Source organism: Leuresthes tenuis, unplaced genomic scaffold (genome assembly GCF_036924035.1).
Source record: "Leuresthes tenuis unplaced genomic scaffold, fLeuTen1.0.hap1 SCAF_21, whole genome shotgun sequence".
Lineage (NCBI taxonomy): Eukaryota > Metazoa > Chordata > Actinopteri > Atheriniformes > Atherinopsidae > Leuresthes > Leuresthes tenuis.
In genome coordinates, this window is record NW_027325375.1 from 25,513,433 (window position 1) to 25,529,765 (window position 16,333).

Genomic DNA, 16,333 nt, shown 5'->3' on the forward strand with positions numbered 1-16,333 from the left:
CCTATTTATGAGTATTTTGGATGCATGGAAGAATGGGAAAAAAATCTAATTATTTAACTCACCAAACATTGTTTCTCTCTTTCAGGCATACTGTGTTTTTGTGTTTTCATGACAAGCTTAATCCGAGCCTCTGAGACAGGGCAAGGTCATTGTCAGCTGATCCTACAGTATAACAATCACTGACATTTAGAGTGTATGAGGAGATGAGTGAGGGTGGAAATAGAAAGGAGACATTTGTGGTAAGATTACAATACGGTTATTCATTCGCAGAGCACACGTTTCATGGCAGCCTTGCAGATAAACCTTTCCAAAGAGCCTTGAATTGGGACATCTTTGACTAATAATGCTGAGAAAAATACTGAAAGTGGAAAATCAGGAGTCATGGTGTAGCCCCTCTCTGGTCCTACGCCTTTTACAACTCTGCTACATTTTCATGCACGCACCATACGCGTGGACGTCATGAGCGCGCATGCTTCCACAGCACCGTACATTTCTTCAGAATTGCACATTTGATACCCTCAGAAGCAGCGCATTATGTGTAGTGAGTGGGCGCAGACCATTTTCTGAATCCGGTTCTGACGTGCCGACGACACCAATGCCCGTGCCCACAGACTGATCGTAGGGCTTTTACCCGAACAGCACAGAACTGTAGCAGCTGACAGACGGATGCGGAGGGAGGGTTGCCAAACCCAGCGGATTTCTCACGGTTCACGGACTAGAATGCTCGTTTATATGTGTCCCCATGAACGGATGACAACCTCCAAACAAACGTATACTGAAAACTTTCAGCTCTCCATTTGACGCGGGGGTGTTATTGAGATTCTCAACCAGGTCCAAGAACAGTAATGATGCAGGTGCAAACTGTGGGCTAACGGTACTGAAATGACTTGCTCGGCGCTGACGCGTTTCATTGTGCCATGCCAACCCTGCATTGTCAGATACCATTTTACTCTGCGTTACCCCAGCGTCTGGAATTCCAATATTCTGGGCCTGTTGTATAATTAGAAGTTCGTGAGGCAGTAGCAAACAGGCTGGTGCAATGAGAGGCTACGCTGTCCAAGACACTGTGCGCAATTTGTTCTGAAGCTTATGGGTCCTGCGTACTCAAGCTCCCGGCTTCCACTTGGAGAGGTGTGCTGCGGGGCTACAGCGCACTGGCTGTCGGCTTCACATCTGGACCGCCTGGCTACTGTCATCTGCGGCCTGTTCGGACTGTGTACTCCCTGAACTTGTATGTTTAAGGGGAACTGATCGAGATCGTATCGGATGGTGTCGTGTTAGGGAAAAAGGAGTATATATTTGGCTTGGTCGAGGTGTTATAGGTGATCCACTGGAACACCGTGGTCCTAAGCTTGGCTGGCTGACTACTCAAGGAAAAAAACGCTTATCCAGCTATGGATTTTGCGTAGTGAAGTCACGCATTTTAAAGGCAACGCTACGGTGACATTGCAGTCTTCTCATCAGATCGGTTATTTAGTCGTCCGACAAAAAATAAATAAAAAAAATAAAAAAATAAAAGAGTGAAAGTGGAGTATTGTCCGTCGTACGTATCAACGCAGTGGGATTTCTACGTCTGGTCGGCGTTCCCCCCCACCCTTCCCGCAGTGACGGTTATGGGTCGGAAGCGGTGTGTCGGTGCAGATTGTTCCAAGATGGCGGCCGGGTGCTGCGGGGTGAAGAAGCAGAAACTGTCGGGATCGCCCGGATCGGGGGGTCCCGGCGGGGTGGGGGCGGGAAGCGGGGTGGCAGGAACCGGACATTGTGGCTCGGAGTTGGGGATTGGCTCCTCCGCCACTGTTGCAGCAACGGCGAACGTGAGCAGAGCCAACGGCCTGGGGGGACCCGGGGTTAACGTTAGCGGCAGCAGTAGTAGTAGTGGTAGCAGCGGTGGCACAAACGCTCTATCCCCAGCCCCGGCCGGTTACACTACATCCGGCCTCTCCCCGAATCTTAGCCCGGGACCAGGTTCGGGAAGTGGTGGCAGAAAAATGGTTGTCTCAGCGGAGATGTGCTGCTTCTGTTTTGACGTGCTTTATTGCCATCTGTACGGATACCAACCTCCGAGAACACCCAGGTTTACAAATGATCCCTAGTGAGTATTTTTGCCTTTTGTTGTTTTGCTGCATATCAAAGCTCTCAGTTGTATTTTATCAACAGATGTCTGTTGCACCACGCTTGCTGGCTTTAGCTGCGGGTTCTGCTTCAGTGTTAAGAGCATGAACTGTCACATCGTAACAACATTTAACTTCTCACGAATTTAACTAAAAAAGATCATAGCTTAAATGGACCAAGTTGGAAATCGGGCCTAGTCGGAGAGACCTATCTGCACTGGCCTACTGCTGAACAAGCTACTCATCAACTCTCCAGTAAATTTTATATTATGTTAATTATGTAATGTTTCCTATTAGTGGCAGATGAGCCATGTCACTTTAAGATTTCCCTTTGACACTTGTCTGGGGGAAAAAATACGGCACTGTCGGTCCAACTGGCATAGCAGTGGCTAAGGGTGTTTGCTACTAGCATTAGCTAATATCGGCTAAATACTGATACCAAAAAGAAAAGAGGGTGGAACGCAAACAACATCGTTTATGTTTTTGTTTAAACTTTATTTTTGCTTGTTGGACATGGTAGTGTAAAGTACAAGAGCCCCAAATACTAAATGTTCGCGTTAGAATCTGTAATCTCTGAAGTTACCCTGAATAATCTCTGGCTTGCCACAGACAGGGTTTAGCTTTATTAGCCATTTAAGCTACAATAGCTTAGTAACGAAGCACCAGTGAGAGTGTAGTGGTTAATGTGTTGTTTAGATATATTCAAAGTCTCCTTCTTATTTTGACATGATAAGCGATGGGGTTTGTCAATAGTTTTACATCAGGTTTTGTTCGGCATTTGTGAGTTTACCGTCGAATAATGGAAAAAATACTTAGTGAGTTCAGCATCAACCAACAAAGAAAATGTGGTATTTGCTCACTTAAGCTTTGTTTAATTTAGTGTTAAAAGACGAGTAATGTCAACACATAAAGCCAGTAAACTGTTAAACAATTTGAGGCATCCACTAAAGATGAAATATTTGTCATATCTCCAAAGTAATCATACGATCTATACATGTATATGTACATTTTTTTTGTGTAACGGCTCTTGCTCCCTCCACGGAAACATTTTGTCCCCACCTTATATGACCAGTCAAGTGATAGCATGGGGGGTTATGGGGCGTCTTGTTCGCGTTTTGAAGCGGTTAAACTAGTTTTTTTTTTCTTTTGAAACCACAGCTGACATTTCCAGTGTGTTTGACCCCAACTGTGTGAAAAACGTGTTCATTTGTGTCAAGCGGTTTTTAAAAGAAGAAAATGCTCACAGGAGCTAACTTATTGTTTCTTTGATACCGACATGCCACGCAATGGCAGACTTAACGCTTCAAAATGCAGACTCAAAATATCTTGATATAAATATATATATGTATATGTGTGTATATTTATAGAGACAGAGAAGGAAATGGCCTGTTAAAAAAAAGGTTCTGGTTCCGTTCCTCTGCTTTTTAAATAGTTTTTCTTTCGTAAAGCTTTTTGCTTGTTGCTCAAACCTCGAACCCCCTGAAGAAGAAGCTCTGCTTTAGAAAAGTGTAAGACGTGGATGTTTCATATGTTGTATTAATTTAGAACTTTTCCTTCTAAAACTCTTACTGAAACACCCAACATAAGTTGTTTGGAGCATTTAGTAACGGCCTCATAATTGGAATTAAATGCTCCGTCGAGGGTGTGCAAACTTTTAAAGGGAGTTTTGTAAAATCCTGAGTTATTGGGCATGTTTGCGATCGATAGTGTTGGGTTTCCCATGTTGCCCTGCAAAGTAAATGTAGGTGAGAGGCAGTCTGTGTTAAAGCTTAACACTGCTTTTGTGCTTTTACACTCACTTACCTATCTCTCTAAGGATTTGTGGCTTGAGATGTAGCGAGCTAATGCCCACTGACAGTGAAAACTGGAGTATATTTGACAAACTCTTAGTTATGGTCTGTGGTGTCCTCAACATGTCCTTTACTTGAGGGCATTGTCACATTGAATTATTGAAATGCTCAAAACAACCCCAATATTGGTCGTCTACAATAGCGCTGTGCAGCGTTGTCAAGTAAACAGCACAGGGCCTTGGATGTTTTAATACATTTTTAGTGATTTAGGGACCCAGACCCGTGCTTCTTGAAAGAATACACTCTCATTTTGCTAATAGGTGTATTTAGCTTGCATGTTCTGGGTGTTAATAATGGTGTTAAAGTTTTAAAATTTAGTGAAATGTTATTGTGTGATGTATCGTTTTAAATACAAATGAGCTTAATTCGAAATGTGATAAGTCTAACAGGCTGCGTTAGTCATTAAACGTTGCTGCAGGTACTGTAGCATGAGCAAATGTAGTTAGCTGACCCTCATTTGTCTTGAAGGGGCGTTTGATTTGATGAGGCAGTCAGTTGTTGGGGTGATACTGTCGTCTATCTAATGTTGTGTGAGACAGCATGAATATTGTTATTGTAAGCTGCCTAATGGAACACAGCAGCTGTAAAAAACCAAAGCAGAAATGTAAAAGTGAAATTGTGATGGGGAATTTAATAAGTAACTAAATTTAGCCAAAATAACAAATTCTGTCTTGGTTAAGAACATCACAGGATGTTCCAGACAGTTGAAAAGAAACATGAGCCATCAAAGATAAAGAGAAGCCACTGTTCAGTTACCCCCCTGTGGTTTTCCGGAATGTTTTGTGTTGTTGTTTTTTAAATAAAAACAACTTACTTATATAAAGAATCTTTGAATAACATTTTTAGAATTTGCTCAAATTGGCAATGTGTCATGCATTTTTTTTTTTTGCATTAAAAAATACCAAAAATATGCATAAATGAGTATGAAGAGTTGCGTGACGGGTGTTGATGTGTGCATCCCGTTTGAACAAATGATTCCTCTTTCTTCCTTAAGTCGACAATAATTGATGTTGTGGTTGGTTGACTTTTACCATCATCAAAAAATCCTCTGGTGCCCTATTAGAGAAGCCAGTTGAGAGCCAGATTCCAGATGACCAAGAGAAATAAATAATTTGATGTAATTTACCTTCAAATGGTTTGAAAATGAAACATGTGCAGTGATAGAGCCAGTGCAGACTCCTGGACTTATCCATTTGGATATGAATTGTTTCAGTTGTATGTACACTGGACAGATATAAAGGAGAATGAAAGGTGTTTAGAAAAAGTTAGGTTATGAACATATTACTACTTTGCTCTTATGCCTGTTTTTGCATAATTCTGCTGCCTTGTGATTATCAGTGATATAAGACATCTTTTACTGTCTGCTCCAGTGATGCAGGATGTTTACTGGGCTCTTCACTGTCACTGACAGTAATGAACTGCTATATATGAAGGGGTTCTTCATTTGAGAGACTTGTTTTCCCCTGGGATGATGTTATTTAGCAGAGGTTGTCTCATAGTAAAAGCGTGCAAATCCCTGTATCTACGTAAAAGGGTACAAAATAAAACAACGTGGTTATTTTTATGGCACAACTAAGAACAAAGTCATCTTTCATGATGAAAGAGTTTGTGCCAGTTCCAATCTAAAGTGAGTAAAAACCTCTGGCATACTGGCTGAAATAAATGAGCATTGCATGCTGCCAACCGCCTGTCGTAAACTACAGAAATATACCCGTGGTGTGCATGTTGTATAAGATGAGCAACTTTAAAAGATTTCTCTCTCTCTCTTATTTCCTGTTTTACAGTCCGCTGTTTGTCACATGGAAAATAGGCAGAGACAAGCGGTTGCGGGGTTGTATAGGTACATTTTCTGCCATGAATCTGCACTCAGGACTCAGGGAGTACACCCTTACCAGGTAAGCAACCATTAAAGCTGTACATTTAGTGTTATGGCTGAGCAGCACTTTGTTTTAACATATAGATGGAAGTGAAGAAGAAGAAATGTTGATCCAAGAACATTACCATCGTTTTTAATCAAAGATGCAAGTGTTTTTCAAGTAGTTTTCCTTTTAATGCTGTGAGGAATATGCGTCGCTTTGATTCCATGCTGCTGATGTTAAAGAATATGTAAATACGCACCAGTTTCCTGATTGTTAGTTTTATTTGACAGCTCCTATGCTTTGAAAGTGGGTTTTCTGAGAGGAAAGTGGGGGTTTTAGCTGCGGCAATCTGAATTTAATATCCATGTTCTGGATGTCAGTATAGTGGAGTCTGTCAGACAGTAAACTCAATTTTGTAGCAGACATCCAATTTGTGCAAAAATAAATCTTCTGGTTTGTGTGGTAATAGGTCAATAACAAGGGTAACACAGCTGTGGAGGTTAAATACCTTACGTTATAGGCATAATGCAGTCAAAACATAGGATTATGACCACATGGGTATGTAGCTTGAATTAAACTGTAAAATAAACTGCTGTCTGGGTCAAAGACTGTGACATTGATAACAGTGAAGTTAATGAAAGAAAATAAAGTAAATGAAAGACCCTTCATGCTGACTTGGCAGGAATAGATGGTTCCCTTAGTGCTTTAAAGCATGGGCAACTTCTTAACCATGGCACAACACTGTCTGGGAGGTGCCTGCCCTCCCCCCCAATTCCCTCCGCAGCACGGCAACGTCAGACACACAGTCAGCCATAAAGAGCCACCTTCAGCATTAAGGGATCCGGCAGCAGATGGTGTGGGCCACCACAGAGCCCTGATCTCAGCTTGATGGAGTCAGTCTGGGATTACTTAAAAACAGATGCCTAAGTCCACAACCTACCTGCCAAAACACCTTGAAAAACAGCAGACAACTGCTGCTGGGCCATACGTCAAGTGTTTTTCTTTACTGTATTTGCATGATGTTAATTTACTAAGGTAAAAAGTGCATTATTTATCACTATTTTGTGGTTTTAGAAGTGCCTAAAAGTCTTGCTTGAGGGCTGGATAATTTGGCTGACTTGCCAAATACACACATACTAACGCACAACGTGTGTTGTTTTTGGTAAAATGTGAACTCACTTTTAAATGCAATGCATCAACGCCTCTTAATGTCCGTAAGTCTTCTAACCTAGCAGGAGTGACAGCCTTGCAGATAGCTCATCTTGTGTTGCCATTCAAGTGGAACATTTCCAACAAAGGGGGAACTAAAATGGCTGCGGGTATGGATGTTAGTGGTGTGTGTCAGTGTTTCTTTTTCATCAGCTGGTGTTCGGCATTTAAGACCCACGCATGATAATGAAACTCTCAGACTTTTAAAGACTCGATTATGCTCTCTTTCTTTGTGCTTTTATGTCTGCAGTGCCCTTAAAGACAGCCGCTTCCCCCCAATGACAAGGGATGAGCTGCCTCGCCTCTTCTGCTCAGTGTCTCTTCTCACCAACTTTGAAGACGTCGGTGATTACCTTGACTGGGAGGTGAGAGATCTGCTCCGCTCAAACATGGCTGTGAGCAGCAATGGGGGTAAAAGCTGTTCAAGGTCTGAATTTTCATGGTCATTCACGCCTCCTGCGATCACTGCACGGTTGGGAGGTTTTTGTGTTAGTGCCACTTGAAGGCATAACCTAAGCTTTTGTTTTACATCAAATTACGCAATACAAGTTGGGGATGTAGGTGTGAAAAATCAAATTGGCTTGTCTGTATGACGCTCTGCCGTAAGAGTGCTTTCTGCTGTATGTCAAAATGAACTCTCTTAATTACATTGAAGCTAATGGTAAAAAATTGGGACCCTCATTGCCAGTTTCAACAGTCCAACTTGTTCTTTTTAGGACTTTGACCTCTCGGTTGAAGTGATTAGTTGGTTCATCGTATTCTTTTGTGCGGCAGGTGGGTGTTCACGGTATAAGGATAGAGTTTTTCAATGAAAAAGGATCAAAACGCACCGCCACCTACCTGCCAGAGGTTGCAAAGGAGCAAGGTGAGAGTTCGTGCCCCTCATTATCCAGCCTTCTTTGCTTTTCATAAAGACCACGAGGCCTGAACAATATTCACAGCTGCTTTAAAGCTTTTCACTCTTGTGTTTTAGGTTGGGACCACATTCAAACCATAGATTCCTTACTACGAAAGGGAGGTTACAAAGCTCCCATCACAAATGACTTCAGGAAGACCATTAAGTTAACCAGGTAAAATGACATTTATTCCATTAAATGATCTAAATAGATGCATTCCTGTGTCACTGCTGTACCCTTCTTAGGCCACACGTTTTCATTTAGATCCCTTTTACCAAGTGGAAGAAAGTGACACGGAGCACACAGAGCTTAACCACGTGATGCTAAAATGTGGACGTCTGCGATCAGATACTGTCACGTGTCTGAGTTTCAGAACCTCTGTTGCAAAAGTTGATTAAAGGAATATCCAAAGATTTTACACTCGATTGTCTGATAACAGGCGCCAGAGGTGGTTGTGTTGAATCCTAAAAAGCTTCAAACGACGCTGCTTGAGTTGTAGCGGCGGGAAAACCACCGTAGGAAGGGAGAAAACAATCTGAGGGTGTCGAGAGTGAAAGATGTGTCTCTACCGGGCATCGGTAGCTGCTCTGCACCAATGCTGGAGGCCACTTGAGGTGCAACTAATCAGACAAAATTAGATTCCTAATTTAACAGCAATTAAGCAGAGTTTCACTAAGCATGTTTTTATGAGACTAGAAAAAAACGAGATGTATAAGTCTGACCAAAATTGTACTTTTAAGATGTAATCATGTTACTCTACCAAAATGGTTGGAAATCATGCTCCTCAAACCAGGCTAACACACCCACACAATGCCACTGAGGATCAAATTACTCCTGCAGGTGTATGTTAAATTAAACTCAAATGGGAATAGGGGCTCCACACATGATCCAGTAACTTGTAAGTCAGCCAAGTTCCCAATAAAGCTGCTCTCATTCACATAGTTTTCTTATGATTGAGTCTACCTTTAAGACTACGTGTCAACTGGTGGTTGCTTAAAGCGTTTCCAAACTGTTGCTCTGCCTTAATAAAGTCCTGATTTCATAACCGCGGCGTCATCTAACAAAATCACCATTCTAGAGAAGACACGCGGGCTGTGAAGTCGGATATACTTGCGCCTACGATGATGTTCCACAGGGAAAGTTGGACAGAATATCTTGAATTTTGCACACAACCCACAGCGTCACGGTGTGTGACATACTGGGCAAAAGACAGTTGAATCGCTCAGCTGAGCTTTAACGGCAGCTCGACTCACCTGCGCACGTAAAGGTGCGGACACACAAAATGTGGGAGTTTTAAGCTGAAATCTGCTGTTTACTGACCATGTGACTGTATCGATTATGGCTGCGAGGCAGTGCCACATCCATCAGAAGTTTCCATTTTTGGTCTTTACTGAGATTTCCACAGAACCGCTCAGTCTTTTCTCAGTTTTATGCATTATAGATGTTGTAAGATAGGAGTTATTATCATTATTATGAATTATTTGCACATTTTTGTTTTCTTTTTAACTTATTTGTGAGTGTCTGAATGAGTTTGGCACAAAGTGGTGAGCCACGGTCCATCCTTACATTCTGTTCCCTTTATGCCCAGTCCTGACACCCTCACCTTTCACCAGTTAATCTGCTGACTAGAATCTTTCAGATCACTGTTACTAATTATATTCTGTTAACTTTTTTTGTATGTCTTAGTTTTCCCCAACTTTTTGAGTGTATTTCTGGCATAAAATTTGTCTAAATGCTCTTAAGTTACTCACAGAACACCATGAAAATAAAATCGGGGGCGTGGAGTGACCCGCTGTACTCCAAATAGTTAAAAAAAATAAAATAAAATCAATTAGAAGTCAGATGTTTTTGTTGGGGGGGTATAAAACATTCAACACAGTACCGGTAGAGCGTTATTGGCACATTCATTTCTTCACTTAAGTAAAAATATACAGTTCATGATGAAATTTGATCATTATTGCAAAGCAAAAAACAAGAGTAAAACCGTTTCAACTTCCTGCTTCCGAGGTACAGCGAATGCAGCTTCATCTGTAGTTGAAGTTGGGCAGAGATACAGAGGGAGGAGGCTGGATAACCGTGAAGAGTGACGTATGTTTTCTCCTGCAAATCAAACGGCTCACTTAATGACACATTTTCAGATGTGAAGGACCAAAAACAAAATGTCAGGGTTGTGTTTTTTTTTTCAGTTTTTGAGTTGGTAGTGACCTCAGACACCCAAATATTTGATGTCGAACACAGAAAAATAAAAAAATAAAAAGTAAAACCTTCTTTTTTTTCCTTTTCAACAATATGTCCTTCCTGACACATGACTAGTCTCAGTTTCCCCTTTACCGACACATTTTTTCTCGATCCTAGGTACCGTAGCGAGAAGATGACGATGGGTTATGCAGAGTACATCGCCCACCGCCAGCACCATCACTACCAGAATGGCATTGGGCACCCTCTACCACCCTACAACCATTATTCCTGACAGCGAGCCGCATGACCAATCATTGGACCTCTCCGCGGACCTTTTCCCAGGAGAGCCTGCCCCCTCCTGGTCTAGCTATTTCTACTACTGTACCATTTTATGATGATAGTTTCCGTTGCCATGCTGGCCGTCTCCCAGACGTTGACATGGCAACGGGTGGCAACGAAGCATCATTTGATTATGGCAAGAAGTCCATGTGTTTCTTTGTGTTTGCCTGTGGTTAAGTTTTTGCAGCATTTGTCAACCTGTTATCTATAACCCCCCCCGTCATTAATTTTTTTGAAAATGAAACCAATATTAGATTTTGTCGATATTGCGTCTTTTCAGCAAACCTAATCAGGTGTTTGATTCTGTGGATGGAAGGAAGTCTCTTACGGTGGATTAATCGCGCTTGTATCATTTAGGCTTTGCTACAGTTTTACATTTACTAAGAGAACTCTTTTTTTCCCTTATTTTCTTTATCTTTCTATCCAGAAATGAAATATCACGTAGCAAGGCAACTGCAGTTCTCAAAGGCTGTGTCGTCTCTACTCGGATTCCTCTCAAAAACTTGACTGTCGAGGTTGTTTTAGCCTCGCAAACACTTGTACTGTTGTGGTTGGAACTATGTATCGGGACATGTATACTCCAAAGTGTAGTTAGGATTGTGATGCCCTTTGACCGGCCTTTGCTGGTTCCCTTTATTGATTGTGCTCACAGCTGTGTGTTTTACTGTGTGTGGATATAGACATTGATCTTCCACAAGTTGCGAACCAGAAGAATACATAGATTTTATGTAAAGATACCCCACAGAGAGTTTTGGAAGCCTCCCCCTCTGAGTAGTTGAAGTGGAACCTGTAAACCTTAAGTTTACAGCTACGTACTTTTTTCCCTTTTCCGTTAAATTTACAGCAGTTGCACTGGCTGCCTATTGTTTTTCTTTTTAAATTTTTCCAAGGATAATTGTGTCAGTGCAGAAGATTCTGTTAATCTTTTTCAAACCGAGTTCCCAGTGTTGGAAAGGAGGGGGGAGGTGTTGTTAACTACAGGTCCCCAAGAAAATGAAAATGAACATGAACAATTCTTTCATTTAAAACTTAATTCTGTTGGTTTCTGAGTTTACTGGCAGGGAATCACTTGACAGGGACATGCTAAAACAACTTAAAAGCCATATTCTCTTTGCTCCACACTTTGTACAAGTCATCAATTATTTGGCTTAAAGTGTTTACATTTGGTCAACCTCTGGTTGAAAGATTAGGTCTTCAGACAACAGCCAGCCTCAGACCCGGAGGTTTCTCTTGTTTGGCTGATGTCGTGTTTGTTGCCTGTGTCGTCGTGGAAACATTGTCTTGCCTTTTCAGATTATAGCTAACCATTGTCACTTGTCCACAAAGTATGATGTATTTAAAAAAAAGAAAAGAAAAAAAAGTCATTTTGAATGAAAAACACCTCTTGACGCACAAAGAAAGTGATCTTATTACCACGTTTGTGTCATTTAGACGTGCATGTCGTAGTGTTGTGCAGAAGCCCAAAGGGTCACAGTAGTGCAGCAAGTCGATTTTAGTTGTTGAAACCGCACCGATCGCCGCTCTCCTCGTTCCTCAGTGAGATCCCGTTGACCCGCGTGTCTACAGCACAGCGAATGTTGTGGTTTGTGGTCTGTTTTGCCAGCTGTCTGGCAGCAGGTTGTAGGAAACACAGCTGAATTTTGTCGGAGCAGGATCTCAGCATGGGGCCTTGCAAGCTCTCAATTGAGTTCTACGTTTTGAAAAGCCAGGGCTTCAAAAGTAAGGACTTCAAAAGCCATTTCCAATCCAAATAATACTAGTTGTGAGTCACATCCACACGCACTAGACTAGTTGGACTTTAAAGAACGTCCGATCTGTTGGGAGATCACCATGCGATCTGCTCGTTTTGGGTTTTTTGTTTGCTAACTGGAATTTTTGAGAGGTTCTTGTTACTTGACCAACATCTTCTGTCGTAACAGCCTTTACTAACTGACAGGTTATTTTTTTCTTTATGCAAAAATGTCAAAGGGCTTTTGGCGCTCCATCCACAGTTACCCGAAACGATCCAGATTTCAGTTGTGTTGCCTTAAACGAATGATTTATGAAACGATGGACCAGCAGATGATGCTCTGAGTGTTCCTCCGTCCCATGGTTTGCTCTTTCTCCGCTCCATCTGAACGCCATCTGCAGGAAAGGGCCTCAGATCCACAACGTCCTCATGTTGAATGCTTTTGCTAAAGCCTCCATAAGCATACAGGGGATCCTGTATGGCAGCAGTCTCCTGCCTGTTCATGTCCCACACGTTGATTTCACATCGTCTTTCTCATCAGAGGAAGCCCGGCACTGTGGCGATGTTACAGGTCACGTTTAAACCATGGGAAGAAAGCTTTATGCCTCTTGAAAAATGTAACCTTACACTACATGAAGAGGAACAGTCAGGCAGTGATTTTCTGGTCCATTTAATACAGCACAACCTGAATTTTTCTGCTGCAAAACCAAATTGACCATGCTTTTACATATGTCTTTGTATACACGTGCAATGTATTCTGTTGCATGTGTGTATGAGTATGAGACCTATGGTTTTATTCATTATATGCTTGATCTATGGCTTAGACACTCTTATTAACCATTAAGAGATTTAAAAGACAAATATGGTGCTATCGGACCTCATATTGGGGTGGTCACAGCTCGTGACTGGTCATGCGGACTCATTGATCATATCATACTTAAAGATGCTACGTGTAAGATTTCCTCTTGTATAAAGTGCTGTGAAATGAGGCATGACGGCACATTTTAATACCGAAAGAGGACTCTCATCGTTACAAACAGTAGCCCCAAGAAGCTCTGCTTCCATTAAATCCAGTGTGGGTGATATTGGGATCAATTCCCTATGGGAAAAACAGACATTCTTACTCATAATGAAGAAGGACACCATAGGGGCTACGGAATGTACTGTTAATGGTCGTTGTTGCAATTTTACAGTGATATATTAAGAGAAAATCCTACATGTGTTACCTTTTACTATCCTTGATATATGCAGATCTGTTCAACAGATGTTTTGTTTTTTGTTTTTTCTTTTTTCTCTCCTACCAGTGCAAGTCAACACCCAGCAGGTTTGAAAGGACAAGAAGTCACATGTTAACCTCTTGCCCCTTAATTAGTCCCCTACACTGTGGCCCAAACCTCATGGCCTAGTTTGTCACGGTGCGATGAGTGTCGTTCACAGGAAGGTAGCAGTAGTAGTGGTCATTGCCTCACCAGGAAGATCGGATGCTGTTTTTTCTTCTTTTTTTGGGTTTTCCAGGTCACATCCTTAGTTTTCCTACTCGCTGCTGAATCATTTTGACCTCCTTTGAAAGAGCAAAGTTTTGAGTCGTTGGTCAGTGAAAGGTCCTGTTGTGGAGGCTGCTGCAGCCTCTCTTTTTTTTTTTTTTTTTTTTTAACCACGTTGACAGTAAACATCCAACATAAGGGGACGAGAGTTAACATTTTAAGTAGAACATGCAGAATATAGTCCTGCCTCTGTACTCATCAACCGTTTAAAGCATTGATACCTCATGGGATGTTATGGAACGACACTTGTAGGTTGTTGTAGCAGATTGTGTGTTTTGGTTCCATACCAGGGTTAGAGTTCAGCCTCGGCATTCCTTCTGTGGTCATTCTTGTTGTTCACGGGATGCTCAAACTCAAGTTACCTTCGTATGTTTGACTGAACCAAAGATGCCAGCGGCCATGCCCAAATGCTGCTCTTCTGGCCTGGCTTCCTGTCCTTCCAAAAACCACCCCTGCTATTGACAAAATGTTCTACGTTTTTGTTTGTTTTGGGTTTTTTTTTTCTTCCTTTTTTGTGCGATTTCTCAACTTGTCTTGACTTATTAAGCAACCCAGTTTTTCAATGATTTTTCATTGATTCCGTCTCTGAAGCCTTACATGGCGTCAAGATGGTCGAAGTGGTTGCAAATTGTTGTTACTTGTTTTATTATTATTATTATTATTATTGCTATAATTTTCAAAAATGAAAATCCCATGGTGTGCCTCCTAGCTTTGTGGGTTTATAAATGTTTTTTTCTTTTTTTTTCTCTCTTCTTTTTCTTTTTTTCCCTAAAGACCAGCAGTTATACTTTGTATAAAAGATGGATTTTTCCTTATTTTTTATGCCATTAAAGATGAAAAAGCCTGTTTTCTTTACTCTGGACCCAGTAGCTGCACTGGTATACAATCGCACTGATAGATTAAGTAAAAAAAAATAAAAAAATAAAAAAACAGGAAAAAAAAGAGGAATAAGTAAATCAATAATAATAATGATAATGACAAATAAGAACTACAATAAACTTGTGTTTGAAGCTTTTTATTATAAAAATATCCAAAAAAAAAGACAATAAAAAAAGAAAATGACTGTTTTTGTACATCAAAATAAATTCTTTTCAAATGAATATTTTGGATCTAGTTTCAGAATTATTTTAGTGGTTTTCTATGTTCTGAATTTTTGAGACACTGACTTCTAAGACGTGTCGCTGTACAAAATGACTTCTTCTGTTGCAGAGGCCTGACGGGCTGGGAGGGTTGCCTGGTGTAACTCCTCATACCAACTTTTATTTCTTTGTCGATTTTTGGATCTTTTTTCTCTTTATTTTTGGTTTTGATTTTTTTTTCCCCTCTGCTTTAGTACAAAAACATTTTGATGGAATAATATGAACTGGGAACTTCAATCCATCCCCTGTAGAGCTAGACCCTTCCTCTTTTCCTATTGAATTGCTGTTAGTGTGATGGGACTTGAAATGGGCATTTAAAATAATAGTATGACTCCTGAAGGATGGAGGGAGGGAGGGGAGGGGGGGGAGTAAATATATATAAAAAACAAATAAAAGGAAAAAATTGCTAAACAGAATGTGGGGAGGGTGGAAAGAATATATCTATATATATATATATACATATATATAGATGGGTTATCCGAGTATGTAAGCAATGGCTGTGAAGATAATGTAGTTTTAAACATTGTTATTACCTTTTAAGATCATTTATTCAATAAAAAAAGCAAAATCCACTGAAGAGAAAACGTGTCGTTCTCTTGTCTTGCAGCACTTACATCTACAGCTGTAGTATTTTTCAGGGAGGTTAAACTGTGACATCCATCACATTTTTATGCCCTAAACAAAGTTGAGCTGATTGTCAGTAGTTCAGACTAATACATGTTTTCCAGCCAGATTTTTTTAATGTGAAGATGTGTATAATTTGCTGAGAGGTTATGATGCAGCTAATCTTAGCTTTTTTATGAGGTCAAGATCTGGTGTAACTGAGTCATTTGAGGTGTTTTCTTTCTCCTGTGACTTTTTCCTGCTGAAAAGTGATTTTTTTTCTTTTTTTGGGAATAAACACGTTGGATGTACTGTGCACCAACTGGATTGTAATGGTGGTAAATTCACAGTTGGACGTGAACTGGCCGGTTGAATTAGATTCAACAATGACGAGCATAGTTTCTGAAACCAGACTTTCTTGCTCCAGTGTCTGATAAAGATGTTCCAGATTAACTCAAAATCTGGCTCATATTTAACTGTAAAAATGGGTAAAGTTGAAATGATAAAAAGCTTATATGGCAGCTCATTCTTCTTCTTTTTGTTCCCCCTTTTTTTTTTTAAACCACAGTGGTTGAAAATGCTCTCTTAAATGTGATGTTCCACTGTACCGTTTTCTGAAGCCATATGACTGCTTGCTCTGTGAACAATAGCAGTGGTCAAAGCTGATCAAAGTTACACGTCATAAAGCTAAAACCGTCTCTGGTTCCGTGAATATGACAGAGTTGGATGGAATCTTCTGAAGTCACCATATGTGAGAACAGCTTTGAGATGTGGTTTTACTGGAGATTTTACAAGACCTCGTGGAAGCTATGACACCAAGAGGCTAAGTCTGTTTTGATAGAAATATTGTGGCTGTGCTCCTAATAAAGTGCTATA

The 16,333-nt window shown here is 40.9% G+C and overlaps 1 protein-coding gene across 4 annotated transcripts; it reads left to right on the top strand.

Moving 5' to 3' along the window:
- The first annotated feature begins 456 nt into the window (after positions 1–456).
- On the top strand, positions 457–14,815 carry ammecr1 (AMMECR nuclear protein 1). 4 transcript variants are annotated; one of them, XR_011909397.1, is made up of 7 exons: positions 457–2,092; positions 5,746–5,856; positions 7,280–7,394; positions 7,804–7,894; positions 8,003–8,099; positions 9,933–10,013; positions 10,281–10,372. XR_011909397.1 is itself a non-coding variant. In XM_072375592.1 (6 exons), the coding sequence occupies exons 1-6, from the start codon at positions 1,614–1,616 to the stop codon at positions 10,393–10,395; spliced, it is 1,008 nt and encodes a 335-aa protein (XP_072231693.1). In that variant the 5' UTR covers positions 461–1,613; the 3' UTR covers positions 10,396–14,815. The 4 variants fall into 4 exon arrangements, 1 of the variants encoding a protein (XP_072231693.1); XR_011909399.1 differs by having other exon boundaries at positions 9,939–10,013; XR_011909398.1 differs by lacking the exon at positions 10,281–10,372 and adding an exon at positions 10,112–10,257.
- Positions 14,816–16,333: the final 1,518 nt, after the last annotated feature.